The 11,875-nt window shown below is 42.5% G+C and overlaps 1 protein-coding gene across 3 annotated transcripts; it reads right to left on the reverse strand.

Moving 5' to 3' along the window:
• Positions 1–149: 149 nt before the first annotated feature.
• On the reverse strand, positions 150–9,893 carry LOC141004596 (uncharacterized). 3 transcript variants are annotated; one of them, XM_073476179.1, is made up of 8 exons: positions 7,504–8,780; positions 7,315–7,412; positions 6,553–6,884; positions 6,305–6,369; positions 5,981–6,138; positions 5,329–5,838; positions 3,197–4,704; positions 150–1,799 (listed from the first exon to the last, which is right to left on the reverse strand). In XM_073476179.1, exons 1-8 carry the CDS (start codon positions 8,586–8,588, stop codon positions 1,125–1,127), a joined length of 4,431 nt encoding a protein of 1,476 aa, XP_073332280.1. In that variant the 5' UTR covers positions 8,589–8,780; the 3' UTR covers positions 150–1,124. The 3 variants fall into 3 exon arrangements, with proteins under 3 accessions (XP_073332280.1, XP_073332290.1, XP_073332300.1); XM_073476189.1 differs by lacking the exons at positions 7,315–7,412; positions 7,504–8,780 and adding an exon at positions 9,614–9,893; XM_073476199.1 differs by having other exon boundaries at positions 7,299–7,560.
• Between the last annotated feature and the right edge of the window lie 1,982 nt (positions 9,894–11,875).

Genomic DNA, 11,875 nt, shown 5'->3' on the forward strand with positions numbered 1-11,875 from the left:
AATTGCATACTCAACTAATGTTACCAAAGTAACTGCTTACTGCTGCCAACTGTAGCTGCTGTTAGCAAATTAGCTCAGTTAGCCGTGCAGTAGAAATAATACTACTGTACTGTGTTATGTTAATATACAGTGTATTATTCATGACCCAGTTCAAATGGTAATATATTTTATTTTTAAAAAGTATGTGATTGGTAGATTTACATTACAGTAAGACATCGAAAAAAACAGTTATTCTGCATGTACATGAATATGTACATCACAGCAGAAAAAACAAACAGAACAATATTCATACGTAAATATTAGTATTAAACTTTAAAGCACTGTTCAGCATGTGGACTTTCATTTTCCAGTAAACATGAATATGAACATCACAGTCTAAGACAATACAGACTTTGTGCTAATAAGCTTCATCCATTCTGTTAACAGTGTACAGTGTAGTGCTGAAAAAGTTCATCGTACTACGCGTCACTTTCGTGATCACCTGAACCATAATTTAGGTTCTATGACTGATTTACTGCTAAATAAGAAGCATTATGTAATCTCTTAACCAGTGTTTCATAACACAAAAACAAGTATTAATGCAAAAGCAAAGGCACATGGTAGTTTCACATTATGCTACCATGGAGGACTTTCATCTACTGTATGTTTTCACAGACAACACACACTTGTAGTCACAGTTACATACATTTGTTAGAAAGGATACAAAATATAAAATAGGAATACCTAACAATCTACTGTATGATTGTATCTAAAAGAGGTAAGGCACAAGGCGCTACAAGGTTAATACACACAGTCAAGTTAAATGCAAATCAGAAGTATAACAGTCCAAACAATACACAGTACATAACTGGTTTTCTCTTTCTCCTCTTTAGTCCCAGCCTGCCTTCCTCAAAAAATGTCTCTCTCCTCCTAACATGCACTTATTTTACACTTTTATATGACCTCTGTGCGTACTTCATCCAACCTCAGCATCTGTTTATGTCCTGAGTGCGGATATTGTGCTGTACTTCAGGCCAACTCTGTATCGGAACTTTGGTTTGAATCAGGTTTAAATTTGGATGTTACACATGTAGCTTAGTTAAAGTCTGAGCTTGTGAAAAACAAATGAATGTTATTTTGGGTGTTTATGGGACCTTGTCCATCCCACTCTTCTGGTCATCATTTCGACCTGCTGTGTGCCCACTCTCAGTGGTGGGTAAGTGGTTGTGGTGAAGAAACAAGATTGAGTCCAAATTTTCTGGAGGAATATTGGCTCTCTTTCTGTATGTGGCTCCAGCTCCTTCACGCACAAAGTCCTGTGCAGCATTTCCTGCCACTGCTGGGGCGGCCAGGTAGGCCCGTGCCACTGTGGCCAACAGTGGAAACTGTACCGCCTTCGTCCTCCACCACTGCAGGGGCTCCACTCCCAGAGATGTCCCCTTGTCGGCTCGGAAGACAGACATCTCCATGTCTACAGACTCCTCCACAGAACTCTGCCTGCTCCGGGGGGCAGAGGAGAACAGGTCTCCCAGAAGGAACTCCATACCAGAGAGCCCGGCCTGAGAGCCAGGATCTGCCCACTCGCCGTCTTCATCCTCTCCTGCATCGCTCTCTTCATAATCATCAATCTCTCTGAAGTTGATTGGGCGGGATTCTTTGAGACGCTTGCTCCTCCTCAGGAAGTCACTCTCTGACTCTGGTGAACCAGGTGAGGGGCTTCTCTTGCACTGGCTTTGATTCTTAACTTGGCTTCTCTTCCTGTCCTCCTTCACAATCCTGACAGCCTCTTTCTTCAGCCAATCAAAAGTGGCTGTCTGCTCCTTGAAAATAACGAAAATCACAACGAAAAGATTTAATTTGTGTTCAAGGGTATTCTTTGCTTCACACATTATTTTAACTATGATTGGGAGTTAGTGAAGGGATCATCAAGTAACATAGAGGAGTTTTTGAACAACAGAGCAAGAAGGCAGCCTCAAAACTTTATGTAATTCAGTCTTCTTGGCTAATGACGTTCAAGCACAGCATTGCGGCAAGTAAATGTAAACAAACAAAAATATTATGGCTCCATATAAGTTGTCCAGCCTGATCCAAATTTCAAGAAGCTCTTAAATCCCAAATTGATTTGACAAGCCATTATTGACATCCTCACGGTTATGCTACTTTGACAGGTGTGCCCTAGCATTTTCAGCATAGCAGCTGCAGTAAATATATTGGCTTATCAATTTTGTATGTCAGGGCTTCCAGAGACTTGGATTATGCCAGGAAAGCTGGAAGGAGCCCTTTTATGTTGTATTTGAAACCCGACTTTTGATCGGCATGGGGAGTAGCTAATGACTGAATTTTCATTTTTGGGTGAAGGTATCCTTTAATATGTATTCCAAAACAAAATGGAAACCCCAAGAAAACACTAGCTTTAATAAAATGTTCAGGATCAGACTTGCATGTGTGTGGGTGGGATATTAAACCTCAAATATCAAACTGTCCAGTGCTGAAAGCCGGCGTCAAATGCCTATTCAGATTCATAGTCAAGTTTACAGTGCTTTGATTAGATAGTTCCAGATTTATATTTAAATGTTGCTGATTTTTGACTAGAGTTCATTTAGGCAAAGCGTGTGCATTTAACATTTAAGAGCTTTAAGAGATTAAGTCCAGCCCTGCTCCTCCTCTGATTGCCTTGTGTCTATCATTTTTTTGAAAACCACTACAGTTACGGGTTTTGGTTCTCCATGCTAAGTAAATCTGATAACTTTTTCAATGGGAGAGGGCGAGAAAAGCAGAGGAAATCAAATAATAGGTGCCGTCTTCCCACCCAAAAAAATTTGTGGCCCTGGGCAACAAGAGTAAGGGGGATAAGAGGGACCCGTGCCTACAGCCAAGTGCCTGTTCTCTCAAGGGGCTGAAGAGGTCAGTGCATTTACAGCTCATAAACCAACAGATCAGTACCACAAGAAAAACAGATAACCACACTATACTATCATACAGTTTTAGTCGCGTAGAGAATGCAGGAAGAGTAGGGTAAGTCAGTAAGTTGTTATTTCAGATGACAAAATCAACATCAACAGCAGGAAATGAGAAGCGTGCTTTACCCATTATTTTGAATATTACTAAGCATTTCAGTGGTAAATCAGCCACTGTAACCTCAGCAGGCATAGCAACAGTTACTAAGGGGGCTGGGTTTAGCTAAGTCAATTCCCTGCATTTTAACTTTATGACTCACCTTCTCCTCCATGAAACCCATCCCATGAAACTGGGGGTCGAGGGAACATGCCACACACAGAACCCTGTTGACAACAGGGTTGTCGTAACAGCTTGCCAAGTTTCTCCTCATCATCCTCTTCACTTCCTTCAGGATAGACGATGAATCTCCTGATCGTGACACAAGGTGGCGAGAGAGCAGGCCGGTGAGAATGGGTTTGATGAGGGACAGGCGAGGGAATGCCTCCTTGGCGAGAGTTCGACATGCCACGTCCAGAGGTTTGAGGACCAGACATAGTTCCTCCAGAACCTTCCATTCTGATCGCAAAGTCGTAATGCTTGTTGAGGATGTGTTCGAGGTGGAGTTCGCATGGCAGCTGCCAGATGAACCAGATTCTGAAGTAGTATCTTCTTTAGACAAGCCCTCACCTTTTATCTCTTTTATCATGTCACAGAAAAGGCTTTTATATTTGATGAGCATGCTCAGTAGAGAGTACAGTTTATTCCACGTTGGTCGGCTGTGAGCCCATGACTTCAGCTCTGCCTGTTCTTGTTTCGTCAGAGTCTGCAATAGACTCTGGGTATGGTGCTGATGCAAGCCTTTGTTCTGAGCAAGTGGCAGGAACAGGGTCGAGAGAATACCCTGGAATTGGCTGAGGGTCTTTGAGATGACAGGATATGACATTACTTCCTCAATGCAGCCTTGCACAGCGCTGAAGAAACACGGCACAGAGGGTAGTCCTTCACTAGAGTGGCCGTGCTCTGAGCCATGTGGTTCCTCAGGTGACACAGAGTCTTCCCTCTCAAGAAATGTTGTTGAGTTCGGGTGAGGAACGCTTCCTGGAGCCTCTCCACCTTTGGTGCTTTTCATCGGGCCCAGCCTCATCTTGTTCATTCCCTCCCCTCCCAGCAAGACCATATTAGGTTGTGAGATTCTCCACTCCTGGGCCATCACTTTCACTTGAGCGTCCACTGCTCGAAAGCTGTAGTCTTTGACCCCACTCTCTGTCAGTCTTTGGGTTGCCAGAGCCAGGTTCTGAAAGTGAAAATTACAGTCTATGTAATGTGCCCAGAGGGTGAGGTACCTATCAGTGTTGCCCTGCCAGTTGTGGAACCAAACATCCACACTTAAAGTGACAAAGTGAGGAACTTCCCTACAATGGTTAGGACTTCGCCATCGTCTCCTGGGCTCAAACTCGATGGGAGCAGTGTAGTCAGATATCTCCTCGTTTTCTCCACTGTCGATTTTGCTCCTCAGCAGCTGTGCCAGGCTCGTCTTGCCTTTGGTATGGTGTTCTTTCAGGAGTTTCTCGAGCTGACTGGGTGAGGGCAGCTCCTTGTAGGAGGGCAGGAGGGCATGGATCAGCTTTTTAAAGCCTTCCCCTTCTACCAGAGCTGGGGGCTGGAGATCCATGATGAGAAAGTTGGTGATGGCATTTGTCACAACCCCCGGTATCGTCTGTGATGATACAATTGGAAATGTGCTCACCAGACCACTGTTGACCATCACTGACTGTGAGCGTTGTTGACCTTTTGTGAAAAAGAACACATTTTCAATTATTAAATATCAAGTCGGTTTAAGTTGTAAATCAATTTTTCATATACTAGACACCAGTTTGCTGCTCTAGTTGTAGAACAAATGAAGACGAAGTGACAGATTGTAACCTCCCAGATTAACCAAACAGAAATCAAAGATGAACTGGAAACATTCATTAACATCTTTGTAAACATACATCTCATTTTACAGACACTCTTCGCGGTTTAACTTGCCACATTTGGCAAAGTTGTTTGTGACCAGTTTTCCAGAAAATTCAGGGATTTTTTTTAAAATAGATAAATAAAAAAATAAAATTGCATTACTTTTAGTTTTACTTAAAAAAAAAAGGGATATGAATAATTTGTCTAAATGATACCGGTTTGCTTACTGCCTGTCTGACTGCTCACGTCTTGGTCTGTTGGACTTTGTCATAGAGGTGACTATGTTCCCAGAGAGCAGCAACTACCCTGGTGAGTAAAATGTTATCTAAACCGAAATAATGGTCTAAAATCTACGAAAATAAGTTTGAAGTTGTAAGAAAAATGTAAAATAAATAAATAATGTTATTAATTGCACATTGCAAGCATACAGTAGTCAGTAAAAGTTACCTATCGTACCTATAGTTATTGGAAGACTCCGGTCCTTGTAGCTGCTCTGATGTGGTCTGATGTGGTGCTTGTTGCTCAAATGGTTTTGGAGATCCGTTGCTCCTCCTCCACAGCTCACATGTTCCAAACACACCTTACACACCACAGTGCTCCGGTCCAGAGGCCGACCGGTTGGGTCGGGCTCGAACCCAAAAAAGTACCACGGGCTGTTCTGTGGGGCGGTTGGGTTACTCAGTAGTTTCTCAGTTCCAGGCATAAAATCGTACGCTTGAGAGATAGGGGAGGGGAAGGAGATCAGGGAGGAGGGGAAGGCAGAGCCAGAAATCATGCCTGAATCACTTGCTGCGTCTGGGTTTGACATTGTTGTCACGTCACTGATCATAGGCATGGGGCTCTGTGATTGGCTGTGATCTGACCAAAGGGAAGAGCTGCTTGGCTCTGGGAGGGTGACCAACTGGATGTCCTGCAAGAGGCGTAGAACTGTCTCCTTGTCTCCAACTTCACATTTCACATTGTCACCTGTATTGCACCACCAGAAACAAATGCATGAGATGTTGGCCAAATTAAATTTAACTCTACTGTCAGCTGAAAATTAATGTGGAAGTGAAAAACTAAAAAGAATCTGCATTATGTTGTTCCATGCATCCGTGAGTGAACTCACCCATCCCCAGGCCCAGTAAGGTGGCATAATCCTTGCCGATCCAGACCCTGAGCTCTGTTCCCTCCGTGATGGGCTGGGAAACCCTGTAGTAGATGCGACGGTAAAACTGGAAGACAACCAGGTTGTGTTCCTCCTCACTGCTGGTATATGTTACATACCTGATACATAGAGCAAACAAGTATAGCATGTAACTGAGATAAAGAGATTAAGAGCCATTTTCTGTCAGATAAATACTGTAATCAACAAAAACAAACAAGTGACTACATTATAAATATAGTAAAGCAGAAGGTAGAAAGCAGACTACATCTTTGAGAAACTGCCCACCTCATCCAGTTAGATCTGTTTTCATCAGAGGCATCAGCGTAGACAAAAGCAGCATCATCCCTGATCTGGAGATGAGAGCAATGTGTATGTTAAGTATTTTTAGAACCAATTCTTCATGGAATTCCTTCTGGTTATCAACACAATTCACAAATAACACAACAGCTTTTGAATGTGATTTTAGCGCAAGTGTTTTGCCACAACTTAATTTAAAACTGGCTCTTTACATCTGATCAAACCAGTCTACTTACAGCCCAGGCGTATTTGAGGTTAGTCGGCATTTGTCCTCTGCACACCTCCCCTAGATATGGCCCAAACATGACTCCCTGCTGAAGGTGACACTTGGCGTACACCTTCATCTCTCCCATCTGCCCTTCGCCAGAAGACCCGGGAACGGACATCTCAGACCCAACGTCGCTGCACAGGCACAGGCAGGAAGGGATGGACAGCTGTGCTCGGGATGGGCCGCCGTGGAGCCAAGGCTCGCCAGGTGGCAGCACGGCGTCTGGGACATAGTTCTGGTTTGAAGTAGCCTGAAGGAATGAAACGTCCTCGAATAGTTCATCATGGTTTAAATCCAAACCTGGAGCGGCAAAAAACAGAAATAATTAGTCAAATATTGAATTTAGATGAGATACTGCTATTAAGAAAATCCAGTGGAAGAGGCATGTTTATCGTTTTTTTTGTTTGTTTGACATTACTGCATGAATGTGACTGTTACTATACAACATAATATTACATTAGAGCAAACACACACCATTTTACACATTACTTATAGCAAAGATGGAAGCAAACTTTGTTTTCATCAATTTTATTTTGTTCCCCCACCAAGAAAAATGTACGTTTCTTTCACATTTTGTATCCAGAATCACATTTGACTTTCTTTATACACTTATCTGAACAATTATCCCAGGCTCTAATTACTAAGATAATGAATCCAATGCAGATTTGGTGCAGAATGTGTGTGCTTGAGTGAACTTCTATTAGGGGTGCCCACTTGGATGGCGGCAGACCTGCTGGGCCGGCTGAATCACTTTGTGGCAAAATATTGCCTCGCTGCTTAAGGCTCCAGATAGATGGTGTGTGCTGACTTTGGAGGGAGCTTCCAGACCTGTTGTAAAAATGATATGTAGGTCATTTTTTGCAGGAATAACGGGAGACATGTTGATTAGGATGGCAACAGGCGAATAAACACGTCCCACCTGTGCACACTAACAGGAACAATTTCTCTCCTCTCCAGTCCCGCGTCACACAGTTGGTGAAAGGGTGTGCCTCTGATGCAGTGATTGGTGTAGATGACTGATGTGTTGGCTTCTTTACACATGCGGGACAGCATTGAACCCAGATAATTGACTCCTAGGGGAATGTGGCTGTACCATATTTCATCTGTTAACTCCTTCTTCGGCTGCAAGTAAAGTGCGGTTGCCTTCGATGGGAGCTTGCTGAGGTATTTTAAAAGAGAAGTAATGGGACAGAATTGACTTCCTGGCTTCTCAAACATTGAGCTTCTGTCCTTCTCGTTGTGGATTTTTGCCTCATCACTAAAGGATAAAGTGCAGTATCTCAGTCCCCTCTCGTCTTTTCTGATTACAAATGAATCCGATTTTAGGTTCCTGTTGGCCTGCTTCCCTCTGCGGCCGAAATGTACCTGGATATCAAACCAGACTTTGTTCAGAAGTCCCTTTGGAGTGCTGGTGTCCATCACACGCGAGTGTCTGAGGATGTGAACATCATCAGGGGACAGTGCCTGATGGTGTGATGTTAAGTCTCGACCGGACTTCCTTATTCTCTTGAGTACTCCCAAGAACACCTTGTTGGCTGAGGTGAACTCAGCATCTCTCATTAAGCACACAGAATGGCTGACAGGAGGCTCCTTGAAGTACCGGTTGAGTCCTGCCCTCAGTGCAATGTAACTAGCAATCCCATACAGCTCTCCTTTGCCATTCCGGACAGATCCATAAAAATGTCTCAGCAGCCCGTTCAACTCAGTCTTCTCCACTGTAGTCAGGTCCACCTGCAGCCCCTGGGACTCCAACCAGCCAATGAAGCAATTCACAGCCCATGTCGTCTGCTTCTTTGTAACCAAATTGATCTCAGTCCTGCTGTCTTCAAGTTCATCTAGGTCCAAGTCTGACACTGTTGCATGTCTAGAAATGTCAGCAGTATTTAAGGTTACCTCACACTCTTCCTCCTCATGTGACTCTTGCTCTTTTTTCAGAATTACCTCCTCTTTAGTCTTCATATCGGGTTCAAACAAATCACCAGAATCCTTCAGGTGTGCATTCATTATGTTAGCTGTCAGCTCGGTCAGAGATGTAAGGACTAAGCATGGTAAACAAAGCGGAGTGATGCCCCTGAGGCCGTCTGGTTCCGGTGCTTTACCTCGATTATAGCACAGTCATTATCAGCTCGTATTGAGACGGGTCAGTCGATTTTTGATGGAGGGGGGTTTAATAAGCTAAAGATGGCGGCTCTAACTGACCAGTCACTGCACCAACATATCACACCAGCGGGACACAGCTGGTGAAATTACGTTTTAAATGACAAGATATTGCCAAATGCTCGCGCTCCTTACATGGGACTGTGTGAATGACTGTTTGGGTGATGCCATGGCAACAACGAGGGTGAAAGACGGTCGTACAACAGACTTGTAGCCGTCTTCTCTCTGCGCATGCGTACAAGCATCTTTAGCAATGGTACGTTTTAACAGAAATAACACTGTTGCATGACGAAGTTAAGCGCTCTGTGCTGCACTGTGTACAATTTATCAGTTCCGCCAGCTGTGGAAATGTCATCATGTGTGAGACAGATAACCGCATGTTTAGAGAAATACACACAGTCTTGCTTGGAAACTTGCTGGACGGTGTTGTTGTATTACTTGCCCGACGCTTGAGTGGGCTTCAACATATGTAGTTTGATTATATATATTCTTTGAATGTGTCATACAAAATCCCAATGCATGGTGGGAATTAAACGTTGCATTCGTTGATGTGGCACACATAAATATACTCGCATCACTCTTGCAACAATAAATGTTCTGCAAAGACAAAACAAAGTATTCCATACCACGTGGTTATGTAGTGAAATGACAAAAAGTGTGCATATACAAATACAGCATTAGGATCAGGGACTTTGACTGCTCCCCACTGCAATGCAACCACGTGAAACCCAGTGCCCCGCTGCAATTACACTTCCCACTTTGCAGGAGGGGGTGGGGGGGATGAATGCAGCAGTGCAACATGACTCAAATTGGATGCATGCTTTAGATTCACAATTCTTGCAGTGAAAGTGCTGAATTTGGTGGTTAGTCACCTTGAACCTCAAACAGAGCTCCAGAGGTCGCGGCAGAAGTGGTCTCAAGAAAATCTGCACGATGTCGACGTCTCAGATGACTTCTTAAATTCGTTGTATTGCCACCTTTTGCAAGCACTATTTTTCGGCATAACCTGCAGACGGCCTCGCCAGAGTTCAGAGGCTGCCCCTTGTCATCTGCCTTCAGGCCGAAGTACAGCCACACGATGGACTTGCCCCTTGGTTTACTGATAAGATCCATGTTTTCCCCTTTTCTGCTTAGAAAAGACACCCCGTGGAAAATTACACCAGCCCTCTTCTTCTTCCTCCGCTGCCTCCTCTTCTTCATGTTTTACTGCAGTTGGCATCCAGCTCATTGGTACATTACTGCCACCTTCTGCTCCGGAGAGTGGATCAGTTCATAGATTTATAAACTAAATCCCTAATTTTTTTTTTTTTAATATTAATTCACACTCACTCACACACACAGCCCTAATTGTATCCTCCAAGTTTTATGACATAGTCCTATATATTTTATTGTTGTTATCGTTATTTTAAACAGGGTTGCAATACAATTACAATACATATAAAACTATATTGCCATACCTAAAGTAATAGGTACACGCAAAATACATCGACAGGTTACACAACCAACGGACAAAAGGACAGCAACAACATGAAAGACATTAAAGGTATACTATACAGTATTTTTTTCCTTAAAACTGTGTGTATACACACACTCAAAAATCCCTCTCAGTCAAAACTTTGACCCACTAGAAGTGTGTGTGGTGGTGTCTGCAGTATTTTGCTGTGTTCTGGGCATCAGCAATTCTGAAGAAAGATGGTTGATTGTTTGCAATTAATAATCTTTCCACCAGCCCAAAGGGAAGTCATGTGACAACCAGGTAATGAGACTCAGCAATTGACACTCTTTTTCCAGAATCGCTTGCTGTACCTTTGAAGGGCATGTTTAGAACAGAAGCAGCCAAATCCTGCACAGTATGCCTTTAATAATAAAATCGCTCTTCATGTCATTCATCTTGTTTATGCATCATATCCTATTAAAACCGGTATCCCTTATGAAAGCTATCATTACCTTTACCTGTGCCCTCTTGCCCATGCTCAGTAAGCTTTTTATTTTTATTCCTCATCATCTCTCTGTGTCCCATATGTCCCTATGATCAGAACTATTCATGTGCTAAAATGCATGCTACATTCAAGTTAATGATGATGAGAACTTGTCATTTGAAATTCATAATTCATATTTCATATTTCATTTGATTTTATGTATTCTTGTATGTATTCTATTCTTGTAAAGTGTCTTTGAGAGTTTTTAAAAGCGCTGTACAAATAAAATGTATTATTATTATTATTATTATTATTATTATTATTATTATTATTATATCATCATGACCAGCGAACATATAACATATATTATTTTTTTGCCAATACTAACACTAACAATCCAAACACTCTCAGCAGCTTTCGTGAAAAAAATAAAGAATAAAAACACATAGGATGACAGCCATTGAATTAGTGGTGCACTTTCTACCTGCTCTGTTTCTATGCTGTCTACGTGTTTATCTGGGGACCAACGACAACAAACCGCGACGCGTCAGGGTTGCCAGGTCTTGTTGTAAATAGACACATTCCAACTTTAAAGTCCAAACATCATCTAACGGCCACCCAAATGTCTGAAATGATTCATGTAATGTTGCAAATGAAAAGTTTTTATTGTTCTTTGAAAAGTTTCATTAATGCTTTGTTTGAAAAACAAGAAGTTAGTCAATTCTGTGTATTTTACTTTTGAACAGATCACAACTTAAAGTTGAATATTCTGATATTCTGCTCTGCTAACCCAGATGCTGTCCATCTTTCTGCTGCCTCCTCTTTTATTTCAGACAATTTCTATGATTAAAAATAACAATGACATACACTGGTCCTTAAAGTTAATATAACATTCCCATTGGAAAGGAGCACTAATTGAATGTTGCTTAGAACAAATGCAAGTCCAAGGCTGGTTTACTAACCAGTTAAAGCAGGCAACTACCCCGAAGGCCGCAGACTCACTGTGGAAATTAGTTTTTGATATTTTGAATACTTTGTGTGGGAGTATGGACTACTATATGAATATCTTGAGGCATTGTCTTGTACAAGGGCCCTGTACCAAAGACATTATAATGTCTTTAGCATTCAGCAACAGCTTCAAAATCATGATGATGGTAGTGTCTTGTAATCGGGTGACTGGTGTCTCTGTCGCAGCCACTCCTTGCTCAAGGATCC

This window comes from Pagrus major, chromosome 1 (genome assembly GCF_040436345.1).
Source record: "Pagrus major chromosome 1, Pma_NU_1.0".
Taxonomy (NCBI): domain Eukaryota; kingdom Metazoa; phylum Chordata; class Actinopteri; order Spariformes; family Sparidae; genus Pagrus; species Pagrus major.

Excerpts from the sequence above, each read along its gene's own strand:
- LOC141004596 (XM_073476179.1), bottom strand. The coding sequence starts at position 8,588 with ATGAATGCACACCTGAAGGATTCTGGTGATTTGTTTGAACCCGATATG. Across the intron at positions 6,139-6,304 it reads AACAGATCTAACTGGATGAG|GTATGTAACATATACCAGCA; the intron begins GTGGGCAGTTTC and ends TCTATGTATCAG. Across the intron at positions 4,705-5,328 it reads GAGTCTTCCAATAACTATAG|GTCAACAACGCTCACAGTCA; the intron begins GTACGATAGGTA and ends TTTTCACAAAAG.